This window comes from Capsicum annuum, chromosome 12, assembly GCF_002878395.1.
Source record: "Capsicum annuum cultivar UCD-10X-F1 chromosome 12, UCD10Xv1.1, whole genome shotgun sequence".
Taxonomy (NCBI): domain Eukaryota; kingdom Viridiplantae; phylum Streptophyta; class Magnoliopsida; order Solanales; family Solanaceae; genus Capsicum; species Capsicum annuum.
Genome location: NC_061122.1, coordinates 17,073,129 through 17,089,100, shown reverse-complemented (window position 1 = coordinate 17,089,100; position 15,972 = coordinate 17,073,129). Strand labels below are relative to the sequence as shown.

At 31.3% G+C, this 15,972-nt stretch overlaps 2 protein-coding genes across 22 annotated transcripts; one reads left to right on the top strand and one right to left on the bottom strand.

Annotated features, from left to right (window-relative positions):
• Positions 1 to 1,611: 1,611 nt before the first annotated feature.
• Positions 1,612 to 3,767, bottom strand: LOC107851237 (cytochrome P450 77A1). Its single transcript, XM_016696184.2, has 2 exons — positions 2,868 to 3,767; positions 1,612 to 2,426 (listed from the first exon to the last, which is right to left on the bottom strand). Exons 1-2 carry the CDS (start codon positions 3,721 to 3,723, stop codon positions 1,771 to 1,773), a joined length of 1,512 nt encoding a protein of 503 aa, XP_016551670.1. The 5' UTR covers positions 3,724 to 3,767; the 3' UTR covers positions 1,612 to 1,770.
• A 5,580-nt stretch (positions 3,768 to 9,347) lies between these two features.
• On the top strand, positions 9,348 to 13,949 carry LOC107851454 (peroxisomal fatty acid beta-oxidation multifunctional protein MFP2). 21 transcript variants are annotated; one of them, XM_047400793.1, is made up of 9 exons: positions 9,357 to 9,587; positions 9,989 to 10,116; positions 10,620 to 10,721; positions 10,814 to 10,873; positions 11,787 to 12,014; positions 12,285 to 12,406; positions 12,538 to 12,659; positions 12,823 to 12,919; positions 13,418 to 13,949. In XM_047400793.1, the coding sequence occupies exons 5-9, from the start codon at positions 11,998 to 12,000 to the stop codon at positions 13,795 to 13,797; spliced, it is 738 nt and encodes a 245-aa protein (XP_047256749.1). In that variant the 5' UTR covers positions 9,357 to 9,587; positions 9,989 to 10,116; positions 10,620 to 10,721; positions 10,814 to 10,873; positions 11,787 to 11,997; the 3' UTR covers positions 13,798 to 13,949. The 21 variants fall into 21 exon arrangements, 19 of the variants coding, with proteins under 19 accessions (XP_047256755.1, XP_047256749.1, XP_047256752.1 ...); XM_047400796.1 differs by lacking the exon at positions 10,620 to 10,721 and having other exon boundaries at positions 10,789 to 10,873; XM_047400783.1 differs by lacking the exon at positions 10,620 to 10,721 and having other exon boundaries at positions 10,789 to 10,995.
• The last annotated feature ends 2,023 nt before the right edge of the window (positions 13,950 to 15,972 follow it).

Genomic DNA, 15,972 nt, shown 5'->3' with positions numbered 1-15,972 from the left:
AAATGCTGTTACCATTAATGTTGTTTTAAGATGAGTTAATTGTTTTCCTTTCCTTCACATGGTTCATTAACAATATACGTAACATGTGGCTCCCCTACTGCTCACATTGACAAGCTACGTATGAGAGAGATATTAACTATAGATGTATAAGGAAACAATTATAAAATTATTGTGACACGTTTTAAAGTCATGTACGAGCAATATTATGAATGAACTCATCAATTACATATGGTATTAATTAGAGGCGCTTTCACCCAACCCGGGCGATATATGATGGGACAAATCTCAATGCTCAACTAAGTGTAGACGAATCCAACATCGTAACAATAGGTGATGGTGCAAAAATCAACAAAGTTTAGGCAAATTTCACATCTTCAAAATGATGATAGGCTAAACTTTAGCAAGGATATTGAGATCTTAAAATGGATGTGTATAACTTAACATACTAGGCAAATTATCTTACATCGGTTAAGCACAAAGAGATGTTGAATATATATATATCAAAAAAATCAAGCCTTAAGAACTAGTACTGACGAGTTTGGAAGTCATGCTAATGCGTAAGTCTAAAGTAGACCCACATTTTAGCCTATTTTAGTGCAATTGATGCCAAATCAAATAACTTTCAAGTGATCTCAATAGGTCGTTTATTATTAACTCAGCTCATTTCAACTCGCTTAGTCCATTATAAATCTATAACTAGGGCATTGACTTGTGGTAGAAATTGTAGTGGTGCCCACTTTCTACTATAGGAGAAGAACTTTTTGAGTTGTCGTTGTCTGTTGAAAATTTGTGTATAGGAGCCAAACTTAAGTAGACTAACAAGTGGCTAGGCATTCATTGTTTGCTTGTTCTGGGGCATACCATCTTTATTGGTTTTAAGAAGTTGGTTTACTTAACTTAAGGCTAGAAAATAACCAGACATATGCATGATTAGACCAATGAGCAAATACTTCTATAACCATAATAATATTTACTGTATTTAATGCCCAATTGCAAAATGGAAAATTAATATGACAACGACCCCTCCACACTTATCATATCTCTTGAAATATTGTTGTTACCTCCGTTCAATTCATTTGTTTTACTTTTTTTCAGTCCGTTTTAAATATTTATTTTATTTTTGGATAATTTTTTAATTTTAATTTTTTACATAATATATTTAAAATTATAAAATTAAAAAACATTTTGCTACATTTCAAAATTTAGGAAAACCAGCAAATTGCGCTAATTAATAACCCTTATTTAGATATCCAAAATTTACAAGATATAAATAAATTATAGTCTCAACTAATAGTAGTGACTAAATTTGCTATAATAATTTAAAATATAGTTTCTACTCCCGTTACCATTAAAAAAAGAAATAAGTACGCCAAACAAAAATAAATAAGTAATAAAATGTTAGAATAATTAGAATCAATTTGAAATTATTTATTTTTTAACTATTTGACGACAAAATAATAGACGTATTCCTGAAATTTTGTCATTGTTTGTTCCAAAGGAATAAATAGTAAAATGCAAAGAAAATGAACATATTTTATAAAGCATAAATATAGTATTATTCTTTTCTTTACATTCCTTTCTTGATAAAATCAACTCTAAAAGAAACTCTGATAAATAGAAATAAGCTTCATAAATTATGCTATAAAGTTGAAATGGTGGAATATTATTACCCCACTATTTTGAAAATGTGACCACCTTATTTTCTTTCATATACCAAAAATATACATAATCTAGACTTATTATAATCTTAATATAATGAGCACCACTTAATTACATTCTTGGCTTAATTTTAGCTCTTAATGGATTTTTCATCACCACAGTAAATTCTAATTTCTCACTAAATTCAACTTTACTATTTTCCGGGTAAACGGACCATTCGAATTCCTGAACCATTCGCGCCAACATTAAATTCACATGTACCGTAGCCATTCCCAAGCCAGGACAAATCCTCCGCCCCACCCCGAAAGGCATCATCTTCACTCCCTTCACACCCGTTATGTCCGCGTCCTCGTGACCCGATAAGAACCTATCTGGGTCAAACTTATCCGGGTCGGACCATATGTTCGGGTCGTGTGAAATTCCATGCACATAAAACTCCACGTTTGCATCCATAGGTATGTCATATCCGCCTAATTTAACGGGCTCCGTTACTGTATGGGTCAGTGTAAAATACGTTGGAGGGTGTTTCCGTAAAAGTTCCTTTACGACGGCATTTAAGTAGGGCATTCTCTCGATATCGTTCTCATCAACCTTTTTATCACCTACTATGGTTTTGATCTCTTCGTACATTTTGTTTTGTATGCTTGGATTTTCGATCAATCTCCCTATGGCCCACTCTAGTGCCGTAGCCGTAGTGTCGGTCCCACCGTTCAAAAACTCCGAACATAGTGTTACAAGCTCTGGATTCGTCGGCCCTGACTTTCTACCTGTCAAGAAAAAGAAATGATTAAGTAAATTTGTTAAAAAAATGAATTTTTTGCCTAACTCAACCCTAAATTTAGCTTAAGAGAAGAGGATTAGCCTAACTATATCAGGAAACCAAATGACCTATCTCCAGTGTTGTGGGATACTCAATACTACCCTGCACGTCCAAGATTGAACATCTCAAATGAGAACAATATAAGTTGGGGGGTCAACATTAGGTGAAACAACAATTGGATGAGTCTGACTCTAATACCATGTTAAAAAATAAATTTTTGGATCTAACTTAATCCCAAAACTAATTCAAAAGGGAAAGATTGTCCAATACCATATAACGAGATGAAATGATTCCTACAGCCGCGGGATACTCAACAAAGTAGAAATGACAGTCTCTCCAACTGATCGTTTAAACTTTTAGATAAGATAGTTGGACAGTTCAATATTACCTTCGATCTTAACATCGAACAAAGTGTCTAGGTACGAAAATGAAGCTGCAGCCTTGTCGGACCCAGGATTTTGTACAACGTGACGACGTTTCTCGACAAGAGGGACAAGCGTTTCGATTTGCCGCTTACGTACTTCTTTAACTTTTTTACGTTGTTTATAACCAACAAATAAGCTCAACATTGGAAGAAAATCATCTATCCTTGGATCAAGTACAATCAATACATCCTTCATCATTTGATCAACTTTTTCAATCATTTCCTGATCCATTTCAACACCAAAACACATGGCAAGTAGAATATAAAACACTGCGAATCGCGCATTTTTAAGCACGTAAACAACGTTGTTATTCTCCTTAGCATCTGCCCGAATTCTTTCGATCAATTTATCCATCGCGATCTCCCTACATTCGCGAAATTCCTTTAATCTACTAGCGCTCAACATGTTTTGCACCATGTTTTTTCGCAATGATCGCCATACCGGGCCATATACGGCTGCATTTACGGTGAATTTGTTGCAACTGAATATGGTTCGTGTAGGGTTCTCTTTTGGCCTGCTAGCAAATATTTGACCCTTTTCGATTAGAGCTTCATGTGCTAAGTCAGCATTAGTGATCATTATCATTGTTCTTGAACCCATTTTTAGTGTGAAAATGGGACCGTATTTTGGCTTTAGCTCACTAATGTATTCGAAAAACTGTTTACCTGAACCCGCTACTTGAAAAAGGTTACCGATGACCGGCCAACCGGGTGGACCGGCTGGCAGATTTAGGGTTTTGGATTTGTTTTTTTTGGTTATTAGAAAGATGAAAAGTGAGAGGAGAAAGGTGAAAGCTGTGAAAATAAATTGTTGCTCCATTGTTTAGTGAAATGAAATGAAGTGGGAAAATAGGGGGAAACTTATGAGTATAAGAACAGAAAAAAGCATGAAATTATAGGTGGGAAATAATAAATGCTGTTAAAGCAAGGAAATTTTGAATTATTAGAGGCGGAATCAAAATTTTCATTTTTATGAATTAAGAATTATATCATCTTTGGTCAGTGTCACATCTTTCCGTACTCTACTTAATTATCTCAATTACATCGATCATATACCACATCGTGTTAAGTAATCTCGCCCTATCTTTTGTTTAACAGGAGAGACAAATCTAGGATTAACATGGATGCATCAATTAAAAAGAAATTAAAAAAATATATATTAAGTAGGAGAATATTCTTAGTCCTCGCACACCATTTAGTTTCCATGTAGCATGAGTGCCAGAATATAAAAGTGAACGATAACTTCAAATGTACTTTTAAATTGAAAGTTATTAGATTCTACTAAATATGTGATTGAGCAGCCTCTGTCCTAGTGATAAACTATAGTAAACAACAATATTAATAACATATTCAATATATTTCCAGAGATTTGAGAAGATTTATACATAATTTGTACTAATCCCTCAAAGGTGAGATAGATAAGGTATACATATATGTACAACTCTGCATGCATTAATGCATAGCAAGATATGGGAACAGCGACTAGATCGTATATTAATCAATACCCTTCTTAAAAAAATAAATAAATATAAGAGTGCATCAAATAACACATGAGAAGACCTATCATTACTTAAGGAGTACATCAAATAACACATGCAGACCTGTGTTAAGAATATTTAGTAAAACGAGTTTAATATACGTTTATATTCCTTTTGTCCCAAATAATTAAATATTCAAATTATGTGAATTTTGACTAATATTTTAAAATAAAATTTCTCATGGAATTGACACGAGAAGACTTACAATTTATAATACTTTTCTTATAACTTTTGAATATTTATAATTTTAACTCTACAAAATTGAGTTGATTTAGTTCAGTTTGACATCACAAATTAGTTAAATCGCCTCTCAAAAGTGAAAAATTTATCTTTGTATACATATAATTTTTCCTCAATGAATCCCTTGTCTTCACTAGCCCTTGACCTAAGAAAAGAATCAAAGACGAATTCGAGAAATAAGTTTTATTGATTCACCCATTAAAGTTTTTATCTTTAAACTTAATGTACGTATTTTTAAAGTTAAGTGTTTATGTAATTATTTTTGTGAATTTTACACAAGTATATTCTTCGCGTCGAAAGCGATGAATTCAATAGCGATGCTTTGTGACCGCCTCTGATCAGAATTATACGTCAGTAAAAAGTACCCCACTAAAATTCTAGTAGGCGGCGAGCATTTTTATTCGAGATGAACTTAACAAAATTTAAAGGCCATTTGAATAGGATTAAAAAACTAACTTTTTAACTTGTGATTAAAAAATTAAAGTAAGTATTTATAAATTAAGTATTTGGATAGGAGCGCTAAAATTGAAAAAAAGTTGTTGATGTGTTTGGTAAACAAGTGATGTTAAATTTTTTTTTAATTGTTAAAATAACTTAAATGTTCCTAAAATTGTTAATACCGTAAATAAGGTGAATTATTTATAATTTTTAATTCTAAAATAAAATTTTTGAACAAACCTCCGATGTAATGATGGATTAGATGAAAACAAAGCAAAAAGATGAAGAAGAAAAATTAGAGGGAAGAGATAAAGCGAAGAGCCAAAGAGAAAAAAGAAAAAAAAACAATATATTTAAAAGCTACAAGTTTAGGATATTATTGAAATTGGAAGAAAATATAAGAGATAAAAAAATAAATATTTTGATTAAATCTACAAGAATTTTAATCTAAAAAGTAAAAAGTTGGAGATATTCAGCTTCTCACTTTTTAATTTTTTTAATCAATTTTTAATTTTTATAATTATTTTTTAATTTTACTAAACATTTTAAAAAATTTAAAAAAAATTAAAAGCTAATTTAATTAAATTTTAATCCTATCCAAATGAATTTTTAGTGTAGTTGGGAAGGAGGTCCCAAGTTGATATATTGTAGTGTACAGAAGAAGTACAGATAGGTGAAAGGAAAATGGTGGATCATTTAGAGAGAGGAGTCGGTATCAGCCCAACTATCCAACTACCTTATTCAATAATTAAAATTTCAATTGAAAATAATACCTTCTTCATTTTATTTTATGTGATGTAATTTGATTTAATATGGAGTTTTAAAAAGAAAGAATTTTTTTTTAAAATTTGTAATTTAAAATAAATCATAAATATTTGTATGATTATAAATCATCTCATTAAGGATGAAATGAGTACTCCATCTATTTCATTTTACTTGATCTTTGTTGATTTGGTGCACCTCTTAACAAAACTTTAATAGAGGTGTATTCTACTAAATTAATCTTACTAATGATATTTTGAAACTTTAAATTTAAGCTAATTTATGTAGTTATTTAACACTAATGATAATATGGAAAAGAAATAATAAAACTCTTTGATTTATAAAAATAGACAAGTAAATTGAAACATCTATTTTTAGTATTACACGGGCCAAGTAAGATGAAATAGATAGAGTATTTTAAAATTAAATTCATTACTAAATATAGAAAAATGACATTCTATTTTTAGACGAACTAAAAAGGAAAATGAATTCATATACTCCTTCCATTAGGGATTACTTGTCACTAATTTTCTAATTAGATTTTCACTTTTACTTTTCATTTTTGACATATCAAGAAAAAATAATTTTTTTTTTCTATTTTATCCTTAACATTAATTTTTTATTTTCTAAATTAATTTCAAGACACAATAGTAGTCATCAACTAATAGAGATGCTATGATAAAATAGTCTTGTTAGCAATTATTTTCTTAATAAGTGTGTCAAATTAAAATGTAATAAGTAATAGTGAAATAAATAGTATAAATTGGCACAGAGGATGTACCTAACAGAGACGACATTATGTATCGTCATTTTCCTTTTGGTGCGTCCCAAAAAGAATGTCGTCTTTTCTTATTTGACAACTATTTAAAGACACAATTTTATTTTTATTCCTATTGGTCCCACTTAATTAAAAAGATAGTAGTAATACATTTTATAATAAAGAACAATTTGATAAATATCACCAAATCTTTTTTTATTTCTTAAATTTCGTATCCAATCAAACTCAAAATATAAAATGAGACGAAGAAAGCAATAAATAAGAACCAATTCCTTAGCAGATTTTCGAAGAAATTGAGTGATTGTGGACCGACTCCTAATTAGAGGAGACAAAGCAGATTCAAGTGTAAGAAGAATTTATTAAGAAATTAGGTTTCTAGGATAAATGTGTCATATAACTTCTCAAAATACCTAATTAGCACTAACATTGTTCTATATATAAATTCAAAGAAAAAATTCACAAGATACCTAACTAGCATAAACATGCATGTTGCTATAAGTTTTATCACAAACCCCTTTTGTCCCCTAACTTTGTCTCTTGACCCTTGATCAGAATTAAAGAATTCAGGATATAAGTTTTATGGATTTACCTTTTAAAATTTTTGTTTCAAATTTAATATATTTTTAACATTGCGAGTTCATATCTATTATTTATTGCTTTTTGTGATTTTTTTTTACGTACGTATAATTTTTTGTTTCGCATCAAAAATATTGAATTCAAATGAATTCAATATTGAAACTCCGTAACCATCTCTAAACAAAATTATATGTCAGTAAAGAGTACTACTAAAATTCTAATAGGTGGCAGGGTATTTTTGTTGTGTATAATTTTTATGTGACATGAACTTAAAAGTTTTAAATGAAGTGACAAAATTTTGGTCAAGTGGGGATGGAGAATCCAAGTTGTTATATTCTACAGAAGAAGTATAGTCTAGATAAGTGAAAAAGACAACGGTAGGATCACTTAGAGAGAGGTATCAATCCAGCCATCCAACTACTTTATACATTAGTCATTAAATATTTCATTTGAAAAAAAGACTTATATTAATTGTGATGGCATTACTATTAAAGAATAATCAGGTCCTTAGCAGATCTATTGGCAGAGGAAGTAGTGGTTGTAGAAGCTTTACGTATATCCTAAAAGAATCAAGTCGAAAGGAAGTTTTGTTGTAACTGATAAAGTTGATATCATATGATTAGGAGGTTAGGAGTTCAAGTCGTAGCAACTCTCTTGCAGAAATACAAGGTAAGAATACGTACAACAAATTCTTGTGATTTGACCGTCCTCCAAATTATGTGGGGCGGGATTGTGCTGGGCAGGGTAGGGCCGGTTGAAAATGAAATTTTCATTGGGAAGGGGGAGGGGTTGGGGGAGGTGGGGGGAGGGCTGGAACCGTTGCGGATTTTACCCGCATCCGCCATTACCCGCTCATTGCCATTCTTACGTATATAGTAAAAGAATTAGGTTGGTCGAAATCTTGGCGTAACTGATAAAATTGATGTCATATGACTAGGAGATCAGAGTTTTAAGCCATGAAAACAGTCTCTTGAAGAAATTCAACATAAGTCTATGTAGAAATAAATCCTTGTGGTTTGACTATCCTCCAACCCCCCCCCCCCCCCCGCCCCCCCGCGACATAACGACAGTTTTAATGCACCATTCTGCCATATCTTTTGCAGACGGTTGTTCATCTGAGGCGGCAAAGCACAAAATCCAAGTTCCAAAATAGTTCTCTGATATAAGAAATTACAGGGTTTATCGGAAACATCCTCTCTACTCACCTCTGAGGTAGTACATAGTACGAACTTCGTACATTTTATCCTCCCTAAACCCTACTTTATGGGAATATATTAAATATGTTGTTGTTGTCGTAAGAAATTAGGTTTATGGAATAAATGTGTTATAAAACTTCTCAAAATGCCTAACTAGCATGAACATTGTTCTATATATAATTTCAAAGGAAAAATTCACAAAATACCTAACTAGCATAAACAAGCATGTTAAGCTATATTGTACTCCTTTTGACTTTTCTCCATAACTAGTTGTTTAGCTGTACGCACCTCGCGCGTGTACCTCACTCTAATGAATTTAAATATTGCATTAAATAAGAAATTTATTAAAATAATAAAAACAAATATAATAATTAAATTCAACATCTTTTGAATATGTAAGGATGGAAATTTATTTAATTAACCTAACCTTTATAAAAAAATTTACTACCTGTAAATTGCAACAAAATAATACGATGATAGAGACAATAAAATAATACTACAATTAAATCTAGCTAACTTTAACACAAAAAATTTCTCAAGGTCATCCAACACTTATTTAATACCTGTAAATTCTAATAAAATAATACAATAATAGAGATATCAAATAATATAACTAAACCTAACCTTTACACAAAAAAAACTCAAAGCAGAGTGATCAAAACAATACAATCAAACCTAACCTTTACCTAAATTTTTTTTTCAAAGCCGACCGACATGATGAGCATGCCACATTATTTTTAATACATGAGTTTAAAACATACGTCCTTTGTCTTATTGAGTTGTAAATAATTTTTTTTCATGCAATACACTACAAGAAAACTGGTTATTAGTGACCATGATTTAGGGACAACTTGTAAATATGGTCCCTAAAAATAACTTTTAGGGATGACATTATTTAGTGGTCTCTGTACAAAAATTTAATTAATTCCGCGGAAAAAAAAATTTGGTCACGAAATGTAAAAATTTCAGCGGGATATGAAATGTTTCTCTCTCTAGAAGGTCCTAACTCTCTCTCTTTCATTGCCAAAAGACGCCTACTCTCTCTCTTACCTTGTCTTGAAGTAAAAGCCCTAAATCTCATTGCCTATATTCCTAAATCTCTCATTCATTGTCACTAAAGGTTGAAGTTCTTGTTCGTTGCTCATCTAAGAGTAAGGTTGTCCTCTCTCATCTGTTACTTCTCCTTCTCCTTTTCGATTAAAATCAATTTTTTGTGTTTTTTTTTGTGCTCTGATAGAATATGTGTGACTGGATTGTTCAAATTTGCTATTGAAGAGATTTTATATACATATATAGAGTTTTTAAGATGGAGGCTCGATATTGTTTGCAATTTTATGTAGGTATATGTGTTCATTGTATTTTGTAAGTTTTATTTTGGAACATTTTGGTGAAATTAGTGTAAAATATTGATTGATTATCTTTTTTTATAAGGATTTGATAAGTTTTGAAGTTTTTATAATTGTTCTTGTGTCGTTTGTTGTCATATTTGTGCATTTTCCATTTAATTAACTATTGACGGGTCTACTTGGTTTGTGCACTTTGGACTTGAGATTGCAGCTTATACTTCAGTGGTCAACTAGGATTCTTGTGCTAATCTGCTGCTTTATTGAGAAGAAGAAATTTTATGCGGAAATCACCTTCAAATTGGAAACAGTTTCTCCTTTGTTCCCTTTGTTATTGTAGTGGTGAGTATACTTGCTTTTTTCCCTTATGTCAGGACTCCATAGATCCTTCACGCCATTATTATAATTTTATTTTGGGTAAGGGACTAGTTATCAGAAAAAGACCCTAACACAACTATTCATACCAATACTGTTAGAAAATGAAGTGTTGAAGTATGTTACCATATTATCCAAAAGCTCAGGTTGTTGGAGACAACATGTTTTTGTTTGCTTAATTAGGTCTTCAACACCCCCTTACACATGGCCCTTGAGCTAAACACATGGACATTCTTTTTGATACTGGCTGGCGGTGGCCGGTGAGATTAAACCTAGAACTTGTACTTATTCCAATACCATGATAAAGTGTGACCATCTCATTTAAAAGTTTAATAGGTTGGAGACAGTGCACTTTTATTTGGTTAGTTATGTCTTCAACGTTAGTAATCTACACAAGTTGGTCTTTGCATTTATATTTAAAACGAAAAGATTTTGATCTTTGTGTAATTATATGTCTGAAATATGTGTAGAATCAGTTCTACATGTAACAGGCTGTCTATGCCATATTAACCATGATAGCAACTCTGCCACTTGCTCAATTTTTCTTCTTTCACATACTCCTCATAAAGAAGGTTAGTCTTTTGTCATCACTCATCTGTCGATCCTATCTTGGGCCTTATTTTTCTTTTTAATCATCAGCTAACGATTTTGCTTGGATGACAAGGAATTAGCACCTATGACTGCATCATTGCTCTCAGAGATCAAGAGCAACAAGGAGTTGCAGGTTAGTAAAGTCCTCAAATGTCAACTGTTAGCTCCCTAACTGGATTAAGCAGTGCAAGCTCCTTTAATACTTTCCAACGAGCAGCATGGTGCACACTACCTCGCCTTTTTGTTGAGGATCAGGTATGCTTCAACAGAAATTAAATTCTGATAAGTTCAAGGAATTTAGTAGTACTAAACAGTTGGGTATGGTAACTTTTATTGAGTTTGCGGTGCTAATTTATAATTTTCATTCAGTTGGTTATGGTATTAACAACCCTTTATCGTGTTCGTGGTGCTACTTTCGAACAGTCTTCAGTTGGCATCTCAATTTGAATTTAGTTTCTATTTTCACATTTCTTAGCTTCAATTCCATGTAAACTTATCAAAGTTACTAGTTCTACACACAAAAAAAATTTCATGTTAACTTATCAGAAGAAAAGAAATTTCATTTAACCCGGTAATGTGGTCAATGCTTTGCCAGCTTGTGGATAGAAGCTCTTTGAAGTGGACTCTCATGAGAAACTATGTTCAATATTGAGCTTGGTAGGGCTCTTATGTTGCCAAAAGTGCTAGGATATTTTAGAAAATTTGAACCTTATGCTGTCAGTCTGTCATTGTGGAGCTTTGCCAATTTATTGCAATGTTAGTAATCCACTTTTAGAGATAGCAAATCTTGAACAGTTCCTCTTGAGTTGATTCTTTGGTATGGTTGTTACAACCATTAAGGGATTATCTGGTTGTGATCGGTAGAACTTCATATGGTCTAATTATAGTTAAGAGGATCGAGAACAGTATGGCCTGGATAAGAGGGATTGTGTAGTATCAAGTATACCTCTTGAGCTGGAAATTTTATGCTTTAATGCTTTTGTATAAGTGAATAGAAAAAGGATAATTTACTAAATTTTGTTTAATCTTTTGGTGTTTCCCTACAGTATGATGTAGTTTCTCCTGACACCGTATCAGTCAGTTCACTTGGTAAAAGGTCAACGACAGAAGAACCAATTAAGAAAAAGAATCCAGCTGTTGTGAAGATTAGCCTATGGACGTTAGCACAATTGAATGCAGAGGATGTTTCAAAATCTACGGCTGAAAATTCTCTAGCCTGTAGTAATAAGGAATTGCACTGGTTTCGTTGTTAATAGAATGTTCTTTCCTTTTAGGTAAAGTGTCTGGCAGCTTCATTGGTTTAATAGATGTGCCTATGTTACCATGATTTTTTAGCTAAACTAGTTCAATATTCTTAAACATAGTGTGCTATGTGTTGTCTGTCTTTAGGGCGAGACTTGCAAGGATTTGCCCAAACAGTATTCTACCACTAAGAATTCCAACTTTATTATCTGTAACTTCTTTTCCTTATCAACTTTGAATGTAGAATTTTGTTTGCATAACTAACAATGATCAGATTTAGTATTTTGATTTCCTACATGCAGGCTGTGTGATCTTATTGGTTTCAATGTTGCAATGACTATTGAAGCTCAATTTGTATTGAGTATGCCTGAAAGAATTTACAAGTCAACACTTATTCCACTAATGCAACAAGATAAAAGATTAGGTATAATTCTCTATTTTGACTTTAGTTCTAGGAATACGTACCGCAAATGCTAGTTTGAAGTGTGTCCAGAAGTAAGCAATCATATTTATGGATCATGACCCTTCTGAATGGCATTGACACACATGTTCTAGGTGAAACGACTCGAAAAGGTTTCTACTTATACGATGAAAGACACAAAGTCAAGCCTGGTCCAAAAATTAAGAAATACGTTGAGAAGGCAAGAGAAATTTCTAGTGCCAGCATTCACCCTAAGGTTTCTATTTCTCCTCTCCTTCTATTGACATTAAAGAAATACTAGTAATTAAAATCATTTTGTATTTCTTTCGCACTCTTACACCAAAATTGTGCATTGTACTTGACTCAGCTGGCAAAACTCTCAGACAAGGACATCGTCGAAATAATCTTATTCCCTTCAGTTAATGAATCATGCAGATTACTTGCTGAATGCACTGCTGTCAAAGCTGCTGATCTTGATATTGCTTATGTCATGGGCATGGGCTTCCCCCCTTACAGGTCTGTGCTTTGATCAGATTAAATGTGTGCGTACATTATTTCATGGAAAAGCTGCTGAGATTTTTTGATATACATTATCTTCCAATCAAAGGTAATAAATAGCGACTGGATTATTATGCTTTTCGTTTTTGTGTACTAATTATACGAATTTTGAACATATAGAACTAAAATGCTATTGAAATAAATAGAATGTAGAAACTCTTGAGAGACAGAGTTAGTATGTTTTACAAATTCTACCTGTAGGGCATTGGGCTTCTGTAATTTAGTATGTTTTACAAATTCTACCTGTAGGACAGATGGAGAACTTAATTATTTTTATTTTGACTTGGGATTGCGCTGCTGATCTTATAGGTAGCGAAGACTAATCCTCACCTAAGTATTACCATAGAAATGATTTGGCTCTGATTACCAAAGTGATGGAACTTACATCAGAAAATATTTATGAAACTGTGTCAAGTGCGATTATGAAGCTTCTTGATACAAATTGTGTGGCTGCAGGTTCAAAACGTGATCTGGATAGCCAACTGAAAATTATTTCCTCAAATTTTATGGTATTGATTATGTCTCAACATGAAGAGAAGGTAATGAAAGAAAGCAAGCGGAACAAATCTCATTCTGATGATGTAGGATATATTGAATCAGAGACAGTTGACCCATCAATGAAGATGGAAAATGTGTTGCCAGGGTCTGAAAGATCAGCTGAAATATCTCAGGTTGTAGACTATCAAAATTACAAGGTGGGTGGAACTTTTGAAAATTCTAATCTTACAGCAAAAATTATGGAGACTAGAAGTTCTTTTATGGAAAGAAAAGACAATGAATCTGTGGACTTGGGGCCATCAACAATGAGCAGCAAAGGAATCATGTTGGAAGAGTAGAGTGTAGAATGTTATTGAACTGGTATAGCTAGAAATGTTGATTTGGATTGCGTAAACAGTGCCATAACATTTATGTTATGGCTACTTGGCAATTTGAGATGTAAATACATTATTAGTTTTAATATATAGAGAAGTTGTCTTTATTTTTGTTATGTGCATCTTGTTATATTTTATATTTAGAAATTATGGTCCATAAAATACAATTTAGAAATTATAGATATTTTTTAGGACCAGTAGAATCTGGTCGCTAAAGGTCTATAGGGATGAAAATGTATGCAATTAATCTTGAATTAGGGATCAGAAAGTTGGTCGTAAAACATATTTAGGGACCAGTTTTCACGCGTCGCTAAATACTTTTAGGGACCAGAAAAAATATGTGGTCGCTATTGCCTTTTAGCAAAGAAGCCTATAAGGACCGGTAGCGATCATATTTTTCTGGTCGCTATTGACATTTAAGGACCAGAATTGAATTTTTAGGGACCAAATTTTCCTTCGCTAATAACCATTTTTCTTGTAGTGATAGCCTGTTATTTCTTGCGTCTCCATGAGTTTGATAGTGTATTAGTTTAAATTGCATCTGAATATTTATAAAAGTATTTCCTTAATAAAATTTTATTTTAGGAGTATTTTTTTAATTGATCAGTACAAAGAAAAATATTAATTAATTTTCCTTCCATATATTTTAGGAGTCCCATATATTTTAGGAATCTAGTTAATAGAATAAAAATAATTAAATAATAAATTAAAAAAATAGTGAAAAGACAGTTTTTCTAAAGGACAGTCTTTTAATGAAGGGTAAAAAATTCAAATTAATTTTCTGGGTTTCACTCTTTTAATATATTATAGATATAGATATGAATATAAATTATAGATTATAGATATAGATATAGGTATAGATTATAGATATTGATACAGATATAGATGTATCTATCACTTTTCTTAATTTATCTAACTACTGTTATTCATTTTGTGTACGTAAGCATTAATTTTGTTGAAAGTTCAACTAAAATTTGCACTAATTAAATCGAAGTTATTTTTGAACCGAGATCATTTAACTTTACCCATTTTTTGGGTAAAGATTATCTAAATTTTTTTTTTCATTTTGTATATTTCTTTTTTGACCGGATATATGATCGACAATCTCTTAAATTTATTCGATAGTAAATTTTATTTTGACACTCAAATTATGATATATTTTAATTGAGTTCCTGAATAGATGATAAAATATTTCTATTAGACATTTTTGAGTTCTGATTCATATATTGAAAAAGTTTGTAAGTTTCCAAGAGCCCACGATGTAGATAACTTAATCAAATAAAATATGTCTCTTATTTTAAATATACACATTAATTTAAATTGGAAGAGATTGAGATTCTACGACTTGTTGAGATTAATGCACAATTAAAGAACGTGACATATTTTAAATAGTTATTATCTGATCTAGCTTTCCCAAAATTAAGTCAGAATTTTTTAATAAGAATATTTTTATCACATGCTTATGTTTAATTATAACATTATAATTCGAGTGTCTAAATATAATCTAATAAATTCAAAGGGTTATCGATATGTATTCATCCTTCTTTTTTTTTTTTTTTTTTTAGTTTATGATTGAACAGGATGGTATACTTGGGATCTCATTCAAGCTGCTCAATTTGTTAGGTGCTAGTTTTCAGTTCTTTCTCTTTCTTTTTTTTTAAATATATATATATATATATATATATATATATATATATATATATATATTGTTATTTATACTAATGCAAATGAAAGGTTGAAAGAGATTTGATCTTGTATTCTTTCATAAAGTTATTTTTAATTATTATTGTATCTTTATAAGAAAATTTTAATTTTATACATACGTAATTTGAAAAGTTCATTTATTTTTCAATTCAATTTATAAGTAATCATAGGATATCATTTCCTCATTATTTTGTCTGTCTTTTTCTACAAATAATTGAATCTAAGGCCGCCAGCTTAGCTTTCAACTATATTTATAAGCAAAATGCTAGGTCACAATTGATAGTCCTCCAAAGAGTTCTATATAGGGAATTTTATTTTAATTGTTTAAGAAAACTGATGGAAAAGTCATTTGTGCAAATCAAAATAATTAATACTCAACCACTACTATAAGATAGATCCATTACTTTTTAGAAGTGAATATGTGTACCTCTATGT